At 34.8% G+C, this 17,969-nt stretch overlaps 2 protein-coding genes across 3 annotated transcripts; one reads left to right on the top strand and one right to left on the bottom strand.

Annotated features, from left to right (window-relative positions):
• The first annotated feature begins 3,363 nt into the window (after positions 1-3,363).
• LOC104906037 (50S ribosomal protein HLP, mitochondrial) lies at positions 3,364-7,125 on the top strand. Of its 2 annotated transcripts, none has more exons than XM_010694737.4 (4): positions 3,364-3,519; positions 4,233-4,285; positions 5,890-5,984; positions 6,487-7,125. In XM_010694737.4, exons 2-4 carry the CDS (start codon positions 4,252-4,254, stop codon positions 6,859-6,861), a joined length of 504 nt encoding a protein of 167 aa, XP_010693039.1. In that variant the 5' UTR covers positions 3,364-3,519; positions 4,233-4,251; the 3' UTR covers positions 6,862-7,125. The 2 variants fall into 2 exon arrangements, with proteins under 2 accessions (XP_010693039.1, XP_010693048.1); XM_010694746.4 differs by having other exon boundaries at positions 6,490-7,125.
• A 1,931-nt stretch (positions 7,126-9,056) lies between these two features.
• LOC104906018 (uncharacterized) lies at positions 9,057-11,237 on the bottom strand. Its single transcript, XM_010694703.4, has 4 exons — positions 11,113-11,237; positions 10,592-10,813; positions 10,416-10,482; positions 9,057-9,723 (listed from the first exon to the last, which is right to left on the bottom strand). Exons 2-4 carry the CDS (start codon positions 10,762-10,764, stop codon positions 9,409-9,411), a joined length of 555 nt encoding a protein of 184 aa, XP_010693005.2. The 5' UTR covers positions 10,765-10,813; positions 11,113-11,237; the 3' UTR covers positions 9,057-9,408.
• Positions 11,238-17,969: the final 6,732 nt, after the last annotated feature.

Consider the following 17,969-nt stretch of genomic DNA (forward strand, 5'->3'; position numbering starts at 1 on the left):
AAACTGGAATTCTGGAATTGTATAGAGAAACTGAATTGAATTGAAAATAAGCTCAAAATAATAAGGCCTAAGTCAAATTGCTGATGTCCACTCAAGGTAATGACGAGATAGTTAACTTTATAACTGCTGGGTGGTTTAAATGTAGAGTATCTAAGGAGTTCTCCGTTTAGAGAATAGTTTTAAACATCAATATAACCTAATCGACTACGAATATCACAACATATGTCTGATTGGTTTGAGTGAAATTTAGAGGTGGATCCCTGACGTACCCGTTCCTTTAACAAACATGTCAAAGAAACTGCAGATTTTACAACTACAATCTTACACCTCCATACTTGATTTAACTAGGACGTCACATTTTTTAGAAGCCAGGATATTTGGTTTTGTTTGAGTTAGGTTTTCCTTTTCCTCCCTCTATTTTTCTGCTTCCTTCACCAAATTTTGCATATCAAGCTATTCTCCCCTTTCTCACAATATAATCGAATTATAAATTATCCCTCGACTTTAGTTTAAATTTTTTTCTCTCTACAAAAAATTGAGAAGAAGGTGACATTACAACCAAATTGAGAAGAAGGTGACATGAGGTAAATTGCAGGTTTAAAATTATAATTGATTGAGTGAATCTCTACTAATTTTAGGTTAAAAAAGGCTCAATTATATAACCACCCTTTCAAAGATCAAGTTAGTTACCTTAGCTTCTAAAGCATTCCAACATTTACTTGAAATTGTTTGGCTTCTGAAGTTACCCTCATATTTCACTTACAAGTTAGTTATCCTTAAGTTACCCTCATATTTCACTTACAAGTTACAAGGCATTGATCTCTTCTATAGTATTGAAAATCTGGGATATATCAAGAGAAATTCTTGACTTATCATTGGTGGTGTTTTAAAGGGTTAATATAGCTTTAATTTCTTCTGCTGGCTTCACAGTGCCTCCTTTCTACATGATATTTCTTCATTTTATTTGAACTTGAAGGGTGTTGAGATATTAGTGCTATGCCTAACCATCACTTATAGCTCCATTTCAAAAACACTTCAAAGGCACGCGAGAAAGCTACAAGTTAACAACAAGTTCTAAATCAAAGTTGTTACCTTTGAATAAATTGCTTTTTTTTTTCTTTTTTTCTTTTTTTTTTGACATCGAAGGAATTGTGCATTAATGAAAAACAAAAGTAAATCCTAACGCTAAAAACAACCAAATGAACAGAAAAAACTAAATTGAGCTGAACTCGCTCTTACACAACAACTGCATAAACATAAATAACAAAAACTAAAATATAGCTGCTCGATCTGGTGGAGGATGCTTCTTCTGATGGATGACAAGCGTCAGAATCCGGATAAAAAGAGTAGGAGGAGAGAGCTGATTTCACGAGCGAGGTAACTAGGCACCAGCGAGATTATGAACTCGCAACAAGACTAATGCCAGTGACCTTCTGTCACCTGGAATTCGATGGTCGAGTTTGTGGAAAGAGCCACATGCTTGTGTGACTTAATACCCGTTTGAAGAGGTATTGCAGGCTTCTCCTTTAAGGAGAAGCTCAAATAAGTTGACGCGCTGTAACCCCAATTGATAAATTGGGGGGTCGCCTTCAGATTTCGATTTGTCAAGGCAATGATAAATGAAATCATTACCAAGCGAGAATGAAATATAACCAAGGTTAGATTTCAAATAAACGTCCGATTATTAAAATTGGATAAAACAAACCCCAAACATGTAATCGCTTGCCACGCAAACCCTATCCAACTACAGAGACAGATTGATGTAACAAATACCACCACCATAGTAAGCAACAACACCATACTAATCTAACCAAAAAACCTCGACAACGGAAGCAGTTAACTAAAACTTGACGTGGGTAAAGAGGACGCACTCCTAAGAGCCAGAGAAACACTAGGGGAAGGGGGCTACATGCACCACCACCGCGAGGAAACAACCGACACACACAACACTAAGGGGGAGGGGAAACCAACCACCGTGAGAAACACTAAGGAGGGGAGGGGGAGGGGAAGCCCTGCAACTAGACTCACTGCCTACACAATACTAAGGGGGGAAAGGGGGAGGGGATGCCCTACAACGAAACTAATTTTACCTAACACAACACTTGTGGGGGGGGGGGGAAGCCCAAACTGTAACGGTGGGGCGGTGGAGATGGTGGTACCACAACTGGAACAGGGAAACCTTGAAGTGAAGAACTCCCAGGACGAAACACTACGACCGGAAAACGAAGGGGAGCAGCGACAACTGAAAGAGCCGAAAACCGAGGACAAACGAAGGGGGCGACGAAGAGGGCCTAAAACTCAAAATCCCGATGGAAGAAAGACTGAAAAGGCGACGAAAACGAAAAAAAACAAAACAGTAATGGTTGACAAATGATATCTTGTCGTTAGTTTCTTATGTTGTCTAACACAAGTATATATGATTTTACGAAAATTATGTTTCTTAAAGATTGATTTTAAATTGCTCATAAAAGTCTATTAAAATCTCTAGCATTCATGTCCAATGCAAACAATTCATGAAAATTGTTGTTGGAAATTTCTTATGTAACGTAAATTATTATCTCATCATGACGTCGAATCACCGTACTAGATTCACTACCTGAAATACCACAGATATTGCTCCTGTATCATTGGTCTCGTGTTTGGTTATTTTAGAAGCTCTTAGTGTTGAAATTTTATTTTGTTTTTTGAGATATATGTAATATCATAAAATCCGACCCAAAGCACTGAGAGCGAGACACTTTTGTCCGACAACAGTGGACAGCAGGTTCTAGCTCGTAGAGCGTATGCCCGATGCCCCCCGTAAATGGACTGTAAGGACATTGAAGGAGGAGCAGTTTCCCAGACCTCGATGTTAGGCCATTGCTTTTGGCATTTGAACAAGCTTCTCTCGTGGGGGATCGCAGGCGAAGTCAATTTAAAATGACTTGAATGATTATGAACCAAAAATTATTGCCCGATCATGATGTAGAAGATAGTAGAATTCTATTAAATATACCTTTCATTTACTAAGTTATATTTTAGTATTATAATATTTGCTCTCTACTAGATACATAAACTTCATTTAATCGTTACCATTACGATATTTTGAGGGAGTATTAGATAAAAAATGAAGTTACCACAAGAAAAAATAATGTGCTTCTCGTGACAAAAATTGATAATTCTTATAATAACAAGAAATTATAGGCCATTTGACCTGCATTGATGTCAATTTGGCTACTACTAGCCATGCGCGCGCGTAGCGCGCGGCCAAACCACTAGTCTGATGACAAAAAAATGAACTTTCTCAAGTAAGGAGAAGGTTATGAAACAAGGGACAAAATTGTAAATACACACTGTTGCAAAGTTTAAAAATAAAAGAAAAATAAAAACCCAGAAAAACCCTGATTTTTTCAAAAAAAAAATTAAAGAAAGAGAAACTCTGAAAATGTTAACCAAAGGCAAACCCTAATTTTCTCTCTCCTAGTCTCTCTTCACTACAAATCGCAGTTGTGCAGAGTTAGTGTTGTTTACAGAAGAAAGGTACTTTCTTTTTCTTCCTTTTATTTGATGTCTTGATGGTTTAGTTGGAAATTCGATGTATAAGCTTTGATTTTCAGTGAATTTTAATTGTTATTGAATGAATTATTAGTAAATTGTAATTTTGGGAATGGTTTTGTTAGTTAATTTTTACTTGTTAGTGAATGAATTGGTATTCTATTCTCACCATTAGGGATTTTGCCATTGTTTCAGGTTATCTTGTTATCTTAAAAGTTTGTATATTTTCCATTTTCATGATATTAAGCCTTTTATGGGTTCATTTCAATATCAAAGTTTCTTTCTTTTAGGGTTTTGATTGGTAAATATTACTCAATCAATCAATGTTATTCATGTATTTCCAAATTGCATTGCAAAATTGTAGCTTTTAGATATATTTGAGTAAGAATTCGGAAGTGATTTTTATTTTTTTGCACTGGTAAAATTCAGATTTTGTATTAGTTGTTTATTGTTTTGATACTGGGATTTGTTAGCATTGTTGATGGTGAACTTCATGAAATGTTTTGTGACTCAAAAAGTTCAAGAAAATGTTTGTAAATACGTTGTCTGATGACCCAAAACGTTTGTGAACTGTTAGAAACTGTTTGTAAATTCCTTCTTTGTTGTTGTACATATTACTTATGAGATTGTTTGTTTTCTACACCACATTCATAGGATTTTCTCATGTTTGTGCCTTTGTTTTCCTTTTTAATGGACAGAAAAATATCGAAAAGGACGATGGCAGCTTCTCTGGCATCGAAGTTATCTCGTGGTACATGCTTATAATCATGTAGACTTGCATTTTTATTTTGGACATCCAGATGTTACTGCTTTGTCATTTTATTGGGGGGAGGGGGGGTTGGATGAGATGTAACAAATTAAAAACCCGATAGATGCCTCTGATTTGCAGTTAGGATGCTGGTTGCATTAGCGAACAACTGTTTATTTTCCTTCTCTTTCGCGCTAATCATTGAGCTTAGAACAGACCTTTATTTTCTTACTGGATCCAAGGATGATCCATATGTCTAACGGGTCACCACTCACCATTCAACACCTTCTCCCCTCCCACCCTGTGTAGATAAAGAAATAGAACTGGGGCCGGGTATTGAATGAGAATGGAAGAGACAGTATCAGTGCAGAAGGTAGAGTAGGAGAGATAACATGTTCATGCTTTGAATCAAGGGAGTACTGTAGAATTCATGTCGGCAATGTGTAATATCTAATATGTCCTTTAATATTATAGTAACCTAGGTGATAGGTTTTCAAGGTAAGGACTAAGGATTAAGGACACCTTATTTTGCTCAAATTTGCGTTTAAACAATTATGAACCAGAAAAAAGTCTTGTATGATTTAAATTGTTTTCACTGGCTATGTTGTGAGTCTATTTTAGGATGCCTTGGCTGTATGATGAGTGTATACATAATGGATTTTTTTTAGAGCTAGGCGTTGTGAGGCTTTCTTGTGCCCCCTGATAATGTTATACGGCACTCTTAGTTTTGATTTCGAAACCATGCTGGCAGATGTCCAGTCATGCTTCTCCTGGAATCCCTGATCTCTATGCCTCGTGGGGTAAGATGTGTAACTAAGTGGGTCAAAACATCACGCATGACTAAGTCTTTTCTATTCATATGTCCTTTTCCTTGTTGGATCCAGGAAATGCCAACCCATTGATTTGTTGATTCTAATTGCACGAACTCTAATGTGCCAATAGTAGCAAATTTTGTGCTTCTTAGTGAAAACTATGTTGTCAAACTGATTTATGAGCTTCTTGGAGAACTCGGGGCTCTGCTTCATGCATTGCACCTTGGATTCGAGGACAATTTGTGTCTTAGAGCAGTATCCACATTTTAAAATAAAGACAGCACATAACCATGCATGTCTATTTATTTATTGTGCCTGACTGCCTGTCATTGTTACCATCAGAATTGACCTTGAGAGCTCTCCGATCATTAGTAATGACTTCAAGGGTACTTAAAGCTTTTTAGTAGATCATGATGTGATCACCTCCATCGAATGGTAATTTCTAAGGTTTAGAAACAAAGTGGAGGAGTGTTTTGTGTGCAAATGATATTGGTATTTTGCTGGTTTCTTTTGGGAGGAGTATGGTCACGTTATTGTTGGTCTGCTGTATTCCTGCTGAATTCACTAGACCAAGACTTCCGACATTATTTCACTTAGCCTACTGACCATGCTGTAACTGTGACCCTCCGGCTCTTCCAGTATTCTGCTATTTGAAAAACGCACCGGTCTGTGGCTATACTAGATGAAGCTGACCGGGACCTAGATGCTTATGTTTTCACACAAAATAATGAGCTCCTACTTTTAAGTTCTTGTTCTGAGGTTGACTTGGTTTGCTTCTTGCAATATGTGTGCAAGGGGGGCGATCACTACTCGGTGGTCTTGCCAATGGTGGAGGCTCTGGTTTACTGAGATCTACATGTGAGATCACAAACAACCATCTCTATACCCAGGTCTGTTATCACTTATCTCCTCTGCTTAATTTTATTGTCCTTGCAATTTCAATTGAAGTTTTAACTAATTTTTCTGATTACTGAAATGATGCGCCAAGCCACCAAATAGTCTTAGTCTATTAGTAAGGTTTGTATCTCCTCACTTGAAAGTTTAGTGATCCAACCCCAACTAAAGGCACTTTGAGGGTGGGATTACTTTACCCTTTATTTCCCTGGACTCCACAAGGGTCTGACACCCTAAATGGTGGACCAAGGGATTCGTGAGGGGTCAGAATCAGCCGGTCTGGGTTGGGTGTCGTTCATCTTTCCTATACAAAAGTACAATATAAAACAATGAAAATTAGAATGATTCTCAAGCCTTGTCTCTAAGTTTTGATTCTTCATATGCTTTTCATGGTTACTTTCTGTCATCCTGACAGACAAAACAGTAGTGATGTCAAATGAGGAAAACGGATCATGTAACTTCCATGTCAATGACATGAAATGTTTCCCGGTGTTGCAGCAGCAAAGGACTTTCATACAGATGAGGACAAAGCTGACTGTGGTTGATAACTCTGGAGCTAAGCAGGTAATGTGCATACAAGCTCTTAAGGGAAGGAAAGGAGCAAGGTTGGGAGATACTATAGTGGCTTCTGTGAAGGAAGCTCGCCCTGGAGGAAAAGTGAAGAAAGGGGATGTTGTGCGCGCTGTTGTTGTGCGAGCTGCTATGCAACGGGGCCGTTGTGATGGAAGTGAGGTGAAATTTGATGATAATGCCGTAGTGATTCTAAACAAGCAAGGTGAGCCAGTTGGTACCCGAGTTTTTGGCCCAGTACCACATGAGCTGCGCAAGAAAAAGCATCTCAAGATTCTTACAATGGCCGAACACCTTGCATGATCATGTTGTGATCTCGTCTCTATTTTCAAGGTGATTGTTCACTCTTTTTGACAATTATAGTAGGAGTATTACTATTTTGTTTGGTTTGGTAACTCATCATAAGGTTTCCCTTTGTAAAATCACTATCACTTGGAGTGTGAGGCAGTGGCAACATTTCTGGTCTGAACATGTTGATTTTTTGCATCATCTTGGAGTTACCCTGTTGTAATGGTGAACACAAATCATATACAAAAATGTGGGATGGAAAGATCTTGATTCATGAAATATGGGAGGTTGAAGTACATCTTTATATTTCCTCCGTTTTTTTTAAATGTTACACTTTTCAAATCACGGACTTCCAGACAATTTTTGGAGAGGAGAGAGATAGAGAGAAAGAAAACAAAAGAGTCTCATGTGAACATGTGATAGGAGAGAGATAGAGAAAAGTTATTACTCAAAATAAAAGTGTAACATCTCGTTTAAAACTTCCTAAAATAAAAAGTGTAACATGTTAAAACGGCGGAAGTATGATATTTGACGACTATAAATGAATAGTAAGATAGTAGATCCTATGTTGGAGAACAACAAATGGCAAAGACGTATCGACAGTTTTACAACACCGAGTCAAAAAGTTCAAATATGACGAAAAAAGAGTAAAATATGACCTTTTGTAAATAAGCTGACGGAATGAAACCCGCAGGTAGGCACTAGAGGTGGGCATGGGCCGGGTCGGGCCTGTTCACGGGCTCGGCCCGCGGGCTTGAGTAAACGGCGGGTCAGGCTTGAAATTTTAAAAATTGTCCACTGGTCGGGCTGGTGCTTCCCGCGGGCCGGCCCGTGTTTTAAGTTGTATTTTTGACATTTTCAGGGTTTAGAAACAAAGGAAAGGAGCGTTCGGCCCGCGAGCCGACCCACGCGGGCTCGTGCCGGTGCGGGCCGGAAATAAAATTTTCTTGACCATGACAGGCCCGTGGCCCACGTAGCGGACAACGGGCCGGGCTCGTACTGGACCGGCCCATGCCCACCACTAGTAACCACGCCGGCCACACCCACATATAAAAAATTGTGTATACAAAGTCTCGCATCAATAATTTTTAAGACATGTTCCCTCTGTGATGCTGCTACTAACTATTAGTTCAAATTTGTGGAAAAAGAAAGGGGGGTAAAGTGTTGCTATGTCAAATTGTGAAAGTAAAGGATGTCTCTTTCTCACCAGCAAACAATGATGAAAAAGCTAGCTCCAAATCTTATAAGAACATGCAAAGCATTAAGCTTGCAAATTTTAACACCTAACATTCTTAGCTGTATCTTATTGTCCTCGTACTACATTATCAAACTTTGACCAAGCAAACATGACCACTTTTTTAAAATATGTAAGAAAAAACGCCAAGAATAATGTTCAAAAATACTGTACAGTATGAAAACAAACCTATCAAAGATAGAGATGATTTATATAACAAATTAACAATAGTATGACTTTATGGTATTGTTCAACCCAGAAGAAAATTATGTAAATGTCATGACATTGACAGAATACCCAATGATAAACTTTAATCTAATCTAAAGACTAAAACAACTAATTCTTAAATTAGATTGATTCTTGAAAATAAGCATATATGATATGATTGAATTCTTGGAAGCAGCCATGACGTTTCCATTTTGTTGCCTTCTTCACTAAGTCCATCATTAAAATTTAAAGCTTGGACATTTACCCACATCAAGAGAGAAAAATCAAATCCTTCAAAATAGACAAAAATATCTACTTTTGATAATTTGATTGGTAATAATAACCTAAAGAATTTGTAAATCTCATTTCAACTAAACTTGTTGACTATATCAAAGCGTATCTGATGATATTAATGGTTCAAATCGTGCATTAAGAATTAAGAATTTGAATACGAATACGGCAATTGTTGTCGCTGATGTAGAAAAAAAATCATCTTTTAATTCCTTAGAAGACTGGCAACTTGCCATTTGATATCATTCTCCACATATACTAATACCTCTAAAAAAATTAATACCTCCTCTAAAAATTTGTCACCTCTTAATTCTTTACAGGTCTGTTCTCCCCAACCTCAACTTATTTTCAATTCAGTTCAGCTTTGGACAATACTTCTGCCGAAAAGAACAAACTACCTCTTGATGAGAAATTATTGCATATTTACTAGATTACTCCAACCAAGATCTTAGGACAAAGAAAGAGCATTAATCCGATATAATAGCAAATGGGCATAATGCATATATTTACACCATAAGTTACAAGGTCAGACCCACTTAAATGGCTCTCTATACAAATTTGAAATTCCTCTTACAATCCTCTCATATAGTACAAAAAAGAAAAGAGATCAGACCTCTAGGTAAATCTCCTTTGGTATTCTAACAGAGAACCACATCCTATATACAACGGCAAGATATTCTCTCCAGCAATTTTCTACACAACAAAAAATACTTCTTTTCATCAAAATCCAACTTTTCTCGACGAAATTTGCAGCGATTGATTCAGCAATGGCCGCTTCATTAGGGTTTTGTATATATACAGTTATCCAAATGAATTTTTGTCCAGCTTCTTTAAGCCACAGCAGTGATGCCCGAATTCTGGCGATCCCTGCCAAGGCAATCAAAACCTTCTACTCTAACCGTGGGTGACTTGAGACCGAACTTCATCCTAGCACCACCGGATTTCATAGCCGATGGTGATGGTGAAGGCGATGCAGAAGTTGAAGGAGACGCGAGTTGTAAAGTTGACAACGGGGATAATTTTTCATCCCCGAACTGAACATCCTGGACTAATGGGTTAGAAACTCTACTTGGTGGTGATCCACTAAAAAATGGGGGTGAAGATGCAATCTCTCTTGCTAATGGTTTTCCTTCACTATGACCTTCCTGCAACCACAAAAACACACAAGTTCATCATGAGCAAATAATCAAAACAAAATATTCACTAAAACACAACTATAAACTGATTTCTAGTGCATAATTCAATTCCACTAAGACTTATCCATCAAATTACACAAGCTTTTAACTCCAGGCATATAACAATATCGTAAACTGTAATAACCAAAGGGTAATAACCAAAGGTCTACCATGGTAAAAAGTGAAACAACTCAACTACAACTTCATCAACCCCAAAACAAACTTATTTACTTCCTCGGCTCTAAAATAAATAAAACACTTCTCTCTAATCACGAAATAAATGAAACAGTTGTGAAAGCTTTTTGATAGAAGCGTTTCATTTATTTCAAAACAGACGAACTACTATATTTTGAACACCCAAAATTGAAATCAAGCAAGGAGAGAGTAAGTTCCAAAAAGAAAAACTATGAACTAAACATATGCTTTAAAATGAAAACCACCATATATTTCGGAATACTCAGAATGAAAATCAAGCACTACTTGCAAAAAAAATCAACTAAACATATGATTTATTAAATCTCAAACTTGTAAACTTTATATATAAATCCAAACAGAACATAAAACACAAAACATAACAACAAATCACATAATACAAAACTTTCAAAATTAAATACATAAAACCAAAAAAAAAAAAAAAAAAAAAATCAAGTACAAAAATCTACCTTCGAAAGAATCATATCGAGAAGTTCAGCCCCTGCCTTTGAATCACAAATCTCAGATTGCTGGCAACTGTAACAAAAATCAAAAATTCCCAAAATTAATCAACTCTTCAGACAAAAACCTAAAACAACCGTTAAAAATATTAAAAAAATAACAAAAAATAAAAGGATGAAATTACCTTCTTTGCCATCTAAGAGACATGGTAAGATTACCAGCTAAAAACCCGATTCGTCGAGGTTTCGGGCAAACAAGAAGCGGACCTTTACGATCCGATAATGGAACTGTAACTGGGCCCCTCATCTCTTCACAACCTACCGCCATGGCGTTTTGTTGAATCTCCCAACGATTCATCTTTTTTTATATCTTTTTTAATTATTTTCCACAGAAAAAAAAGTAACGCCTACAAAAAAAGGAAATTCAAACGATTAATTAATCTCTCAGATCTCAAACACCAAATTGATAACTCATATGTTGTTGAAATGATGGTGATGATGAATAATTTCATGATTTGAAGTAATTAAATTAAATTCTGGAAAATTTTCAGCTAGATCTAAGAAAAATAATCAGGAAATTTTATGATATTTGATAACCTAGATCTGGAAAAATTAAAATTGATGAGCTGAAATTTCGGGAAATTAGAGCTAAAATTAGTAGAAAAAATTACGTTAAATTACGGAATTAAAGGAAGAAGAAAAATACCTGGAAAATTCTCCGAAGAGCTGAAATTAAATTGGGGGAAAATTGTTGGAGAAAGGCGAAAGAGAAAATGCAGCGGAAATGAATAATTTATAGGAGGTTGAAAGTAAGATGATGACCTACTTAAGTGGGTAATACGACGACGTTTGTGTACGATTTGAGGTGATACGGCGTCGTAATATTGTCGGGGGAAAAGGGGTGCGACTTGCGTTGTTTGTTGACAACTTGCTGTCACGTTTTTGTGTGGTTGACAAAAAAAATAGTTACTGTATTAATTAGTAATTACTCTTACTTTAGTGCAGTGTGGTTCTTAGATTCTTTATGGAGAAAATAAAGATTGTTGAAAAGGAGGAAGGAAGGATAATTGGGAGATTTGGAGATATTTTTTTATACCTTCTCCGTCTTTCTTACATGTTACACTTTTTAAATCACGGACTTTTCAATAATTACGGACTCTTAATAGATAAAAAGGCGGATTTTTCATAAGGTAGTTCTTATTCCAGGGAGAAGGCTAAGCCGGAGTTAAACAAACATCCTTGAATTCATACAATAAATTATGACATCTTACTTTCGGAGGAGTACTGGATAAATGAGAGAGAGTTTGAACATTTGTGTGTTTTCTATAGTAATCGCGAGAATAAGTGTACTATAGTTTATTGTAACATCTTCTTTATGTGTTGATTTTTACTTGTTTCAGGTTTATTTTTTGTATGTTTATGAAAAAAATTGATTAGTTAAATATTCGTTTCATGAATTTGATGTAGATTATGTTGTAATTTTATCGCATCTCATATGTAGCTACTGAATGGTGTATACTTATAGTATACACTTGAGTGTGTCGCACACGTGATATGTTTAATACATTTATTATTGATTGTTCTTCTATATCCCTATAGCTCCGTTTATTAATCCTCCAATTATCCGAATGAGCTATAGAATATCCTTCATTGTATCATGCATAAGAGACACAAAATTATAATAAAACAAAAGTTTAGCATAAACCATCATATTGCCATTCATTCAAGTTAAAAAAAATATCTCACTATTGCCATTGTATGTAAATATGAAATCAATTTATATTTTTAAAAAATAGATTTTTTGATCACATTTTATCCAAGTCTTGGCCCAACTAGAGGTGAAATGACCAATTTACTATATTTAAACCAGGTTTATCCTAATCAAGTCCATCACACTTAACAAAGACTGTAATACCTTTATTGACGAAATTATCCTTGATTAAAGTCGAAGTTTGTCAGCATATCACAACCATAAATATAAACTCGAAGCACAAGTACATGCATCTTTTCTATATTTTTTTACTATTTAGCTCGCAATTTCACTCTAATTTATCTATGTAGAAAATATAATTCCAACTTGATCTTCAGAGGCTCGGAGGAGCATTCCCGAGATCACCCTCGACAGGTTGTTCTTTCTTATTTTGCAGGCCTCAAACACTTTTAGAGGAAATATCTTGGATTGACAATCATTAGGACGATTTTTCAAACCCCTTTCATATATGTTGTCTTAATCTACTTTAAAAAATATTGTATTAAATTCATTTTGCAATAGAACAAAATTAAGGAAAATTATTAAATGAGAATCGTTATTTCACTTAGGTGTTTCTTTACATATGATAACCATTAACTCAATCGGATGTTTTATGAATTGTGTTACGTTTGCATGAAATTACAGTAGTGGAAGAGTGTTACATATCCTTATATGAGCTTGACTTTTCCTGACTTATCTTATAAAGAATTGACTTATTAGGTAATTCATATTGTAAATTTTCGAACAATTATATTTCTTCAAGTAAGTACTTCTCTACTTGCATAAAAATGAAGAAGTATTTCTCAACGCAAAAAAAGATAACCTAGATGAATACTCCCTCTGTATTTTTTTTATCTTTCCTACTTTGACTTTGCACGTTTGCCAATGCACTTATTCTACGTTAAATATCTTCCATTACATATTAGTAAAAATTATAATAATTGAATATTAATAAAGTACTCATTGAGACGAATCAAACAAGACCCTACATGACTATATTTTTTCTTATATATCGAGAAAAATCTAAAAGATTCTTTCTACTTGTGAATAGTGTCAAAATTCTAAGTGAGAAAGATAAAAAAATACAGAGGGAGTATATATTAATTAAAATGTTAAATCCATCTCAATGTATAATTTTAAAATATATACTTTTATTTACTAATAGTTACTTATAATATTAATACTAATAGTCGAAATTATACATTAACAAAACATTAATAAATTACGTTAAATACTTCCCCATTGTTTAGTCCCATACATATTACATAATATTAATAAATATTGACATACTTCCTTCAAAAATATTGACACTCACACTCATTCCTCTCAGTACGTTCGATTTCTTATATTATTTCTTAATAAGGTTGCTTAATCTTTCGTTCTTGTTTGTGCAGCAACTTATTAGGCTTTAATCATATTCTATGTTATGCTGTCTAGACAGTCTACTGAGATTTATAATATCACTCTATGGTATTGGTAGGGTCTCTAATAACGATGTTGGATATCAAACAAAGCACTCATGTGACCAAATATAGATGGGGTATCCATGTAAATTATTATACCTATATATTTTATTCCATGTAACTCCTATAATTTTTTAAAATACATAGTAGTAGCAAACTAGCAATAGCATTAGCTTATAGGTACCGATGCAAATTAGTGAAGTGTAATACCATTATTAACAATTAATTAGTTGCACCAAAGTACAAAAATTGTGCGCCCAATTGATTTTACTCATACAAGAATCGAGTTAGGTTAGTATATTTAGGGTCTGTTCCTTATCTTTTTTTGTTTTTAGTTTTCAATTTTTTTGAAAACTAAAAAACAAGAACAAGAAACCAGAAAAAAGTGGTTTTCATTTTTTAGTTGTCAGTTTTCAAAATCATCATGTTCCCAATAAATTTGACTAATTTTTATTCATTATAAGACACATACCATATGACTTTAGAAATCAAAAAAACAAAAAACAGAAAACCACAATAATATCGAACGGACCCTTAGTTGGAGGTTGTCTTTTCAGTCTTGTGTTAGCGGTGTAATCCTTATGCATTATAAAGTGGAACCTCCAAATCTCTATTTGCCAAGAGTTGATATTATCTGCCTAACAGGAAAGGTTTTGATTTTATTAGCACGTAGATAGAGCTGACAAGTATTTATGCGTGAATGGAGCATCCACCCACCCGCCCCAAATAAATGGATGAAAACCCACAAGGCCACGATAGAGTGAGCGACTTGCGGGTGGCAGATAGAGAGGGTGGTGAGCGGGTCATATATAAATATACTATTAGCATTAATTTTCGACATATATATTATGAATTGTGATATTTAGTCGTTTTATTGTTAATCAATGAATACATTTTTTAAGTATTAGATTTTCAAATAGTTTTTCTCCGGTATCACTCGTCTTCCACCCGCCACACCTACATCACCCGCATAGTTGATAGATGGGGAGATATGAGTGAAATTATTGGCAAGTGATGGATAATGTAGATGGAAATTTGGGTCGAGGGTGTTAGGGTGAGTTGAGGTTCACTTGTCCGATCTCCGATCCATTATCAAGCCTATTCACAAATAAATAAATAGAGGAAGAACAAGACTTGTATGGCACTAGTAGAATGATGGTTAATTGCTGCGGTTTCTAAGTGACCTATTGCTGCGGATTTTGCATCACCGCAAATCAAGGCGCAACAATAGGTGAAAATCTATTCTTGCGGTTCTATAACCGCAACAACATGTTTGACTTATTGTTGCGATTGTTGACCAAAACCGCGGCAAATCAGCAATAGATACTGGTACAAGTGTTTTTTTGGCATTTTATCATCAAATTTGAAAGAAAAAAGATGTAGGAAAAAAAGTAAAACACAACAAATTAGAAGTAATAACTAATAACAAAGAATTCTTATACAAATTTCAGCAGATAAAAAAAATATAATAATAAATGAAAAATAAAAATCAGAAATCCTAACATCTGATTCTAAACAAAATAGAAATGAAAAATATTCCAAAACAAAAATACAACCAACATCAAACTTGTATATTAACAAACAATCACGAAAAAAATCAGACTAGAGAGAGAAATGAGAGCGAGGGAGATCAGAGAGAGGGATGTGCGAGATGTGAGGGGGAGAAATGAGAGTGGGGGAGGAGCCCAACTTATGTTAGATTTAGGGTTTCGCTTTTATTGTTGCGGTTTCTTCCCAGGACTGCATTAGTATGTTGATTTCGATTTTTCCTTTTTTTAACGACGTGCTTTATTGCTGCGTATGGGTAAAGCCTGAATTCAGCCGCAACAATAAACAATTATTCTACTAATGTGGACCTGGTTCACAATAAAGTTATTGTGCACCAAAAGATTACGTATGCCAAAAATTATATGCAGATTACATAGTGACCTTTATTTAGATATAATGACCTTTTTTTTGACATAGCGACTTTTATTATAACATATACTTCTCTAATTCATGATAGACGTATTTGTTTAGACATAATCACCTTGATAGCTTTGTTAACATGTAGTTATGTCTCGTTATAGATACAATTCACAAAATAAAGTTACCTTTATACATTTACTTTTACGTAATTTTTATTATCATTGTATTGATCCTTGTTTAAAACATAATGATCATATTATTAAATTCAGTAAACCAGACACATGCATGAGCCACTTGAATTCATGTTATGAAAAAAAAGTCTCTATGTCAAAATTTGAGTCACTATATCTATTCCATATACGTTTTTGACACGCGTGATCTTTTGATCCATAGTAATTTTAGTGTGAACCAGGTCTACGCCATACCTTAACATGGAGGAAAGGGCAAGGAAGGTAGTATGCACGAGCATAACCCATAAAACTTGCAAAAACGTTGGACTGTGGCTTATGACAGTCAAAGTTTCAGAGTTTCTCTCTCCTACTCTGTAGTCTGTACTCTGTAGTGTGTAGCTAGATACACCGTATTCCTTCACCCGGTCGAATAATATGATGACACGTATAAATGAAGATCTCATCAACATGCAACAGTATTAAATAAATGTGATGACACGCGCTGAGATCTGAGAGAGAGGGGACATGTGGTGGGACCCATGTCTGTGTTAGAAAAGTCAAAAGTATGGATTCGGCGCGTGATATGAGCAACTAACTAAGCTATATTTGCTGTCTATGACTAAGCAATGATACACCATCTACTTTCTTCACACGGCCCCATGTTTTCTTTATCATTTTTATCACTACTATAGTACTATTGGGTCTCTATACCTAATGTATTAGGTATATACTTTAATTCTCATCTTTAATCTCTACATTAAGGTCTTAAGGTAGTGTTTTGGAATAGAAATACATGTAATGAGGGTGCTTGGGGATTTGGCTAATGTATACCACTGTTTTTTGGATTGAACTGGACTGAATTGAACTGAATTTGAACAAATCGTGAGAAGAAACTTCTAAATCGAACCGAATTGCGCTAAACTGAAATGAAAATAAGTCCCACAAAACAGGGCAACTTGTCTTTAGGTCTTTTTTTTTTAAAAAAAAAATAGAATTACTCGCAGGTTAATAGAACTTTTGTTAAGGTAGCTTATAGCTAGTGTTTTGGAACAGAAATACATGTAATGAGGGTGCTGGGGGATTTGTCTAACTTGGGTTCTATTTTTTAGACTGAACTATGCTGAACTGAATTGAATAAAAACTGTGGGAGGAAATTGCTGAACTAAATACGCTGAATTGAAAATAAGTTTAAAAGAATAGGGCCTTAGTTGCCATGTCTTTAGATTTTTTTTTTTAAAATAAATAAATTAAAATTTATCAAAACTTTCCTGATGTATATTAATTTTGAACCCCTATAATATCAATAACATCCTTTTTCATAACAATGATAGCATAATCTATTCACCTTCTTTAATAACTTCAAAGTCTTATAAGTCAGAATAAGTTCCAAGAACTTCTAATACGTTAGTACAAAATAAGACCGAATAAAATTCGATACATTTAGATGAAGTTCAATAAATTTATACAAGTTTAGAGAAAAAAAGGTGTATGCACTCTAAAACAACTTCAAATTAATTTTGTTGAGAACCATCTCATGACCCAAGCATAATCTACTATTGTATACACTGATTAGATCAACAAACTCGTAAGCATTTTTGAGACTTAAATAGGTCATATTCACCTTATTTTTTTTTATCAATTTACCCAAACTAAACTCATATGAACTTATCGAAGTTTATATTATAGAGTATTTGAATTCATTACAACTTACCTAAAAGTTATTGGATGTATTTAGTCTAAACTTATTAAACCTTATATAATCAAAATTAATTAGACTATAAATTTATTTCTTCGATAAGAATGTACCTTTATCACTTAATCCGACTCGGGTTAGTGAATTATACACTTTGGGTGGGAATGAGAAAAAGATAAAAAATTGAACTAACAACCTTTAGAAGGTGTAATTTATCGTTCTCACTACTAGACCAAGAGCAATGATATTCCCATACCCGGTATGTGCCAATACCATGGCATTTATGTAATTTTGATGACAAAAGTAATACTAAAAAATTATATATTTTTTTTCATATATTTTTTGGGAGGGCTTGTTAGTTGAAATCTTAAATCATATATGGGCAACATCAAATCATATCAGTTCGCTATTAAATTATATATGAGTTACATCTAATCATATCAAGTAACTGGTATGGGAAAAGTTGTCCCATACCGAATATGGGACTATACTTTCTCACTAGACCAACCTCAATCAATATGGTCAAAATTAGTTTCTTAGCCATAAAATAGAACTTTAAAGTATACCCTATACAACTTA

The sequence above is a fragment of the Beta vulgaris genome, chromosome 2, assembly GCF_026745355.1.
Source record: "Beta vulgaris subsp. vulgaris cultivar EL10 chromosome 2, EL10.2, whole genome shotgun sequence".
In the NCBI taxonomy this organism is placed as follows: Eukaryota; Viridiplantae; Streptophyta; class Magnoliopsida; order Caryophyllales; family Amaranthaceae; genus Beta; species Beta vulgaris.

What these genes read in the sequence shown, in the direction of transcription:
- LOC104906037 (XM_010694737.4), top strand. Translation starts at nt 4,252, where the DNA reads ATGGCAGCTTCTCTGGCATCGAAGTTATCTCGTG. An exon ending in GGCATCGAAGTTATCTCGTG is followed by an intron (nt 4,286 to 5,889) that starts GTACATGCTTAT and finishes TATGTGTGCAAG; the next exon opens with GGGGGCGATCACTACTCGGT. An exon ending in ACAACCATCTCTATACCCAG is followed by an intron (nt 5,985 to 6,486) that starts GTCTGTTATCAC and finishes CCGGTGTTGCAG; the next exon opens with CAGCAAAGGACTTTCATACA.
- LOC104906018 (XM_010694703.4), bottom strand. Translation starts at nt 10,764, where the DNA reads ATGAATCGTTGGGAGATTCAACAAAACGCCATGGCGGTAGGTTGTGAA. An exon ending in TCTCTTAGATGGCAAAGAAG is followed by an intron (nt 10,483 to 10,591) that starts GTAATTTCATCC and finishes TTTTTGTTACAG; the next exon opens with TTGCCAGCAATCTGAGATTT. An exon ending in TCGATATGATTCTTTCGAAG is followed by an intron (nt 9,724 to 10,415) that starts GTAGATTTTTGT and finishes TTGTGGTTGCAG; the next exon opens with GAAGGTCATAGTGAAGGAAA.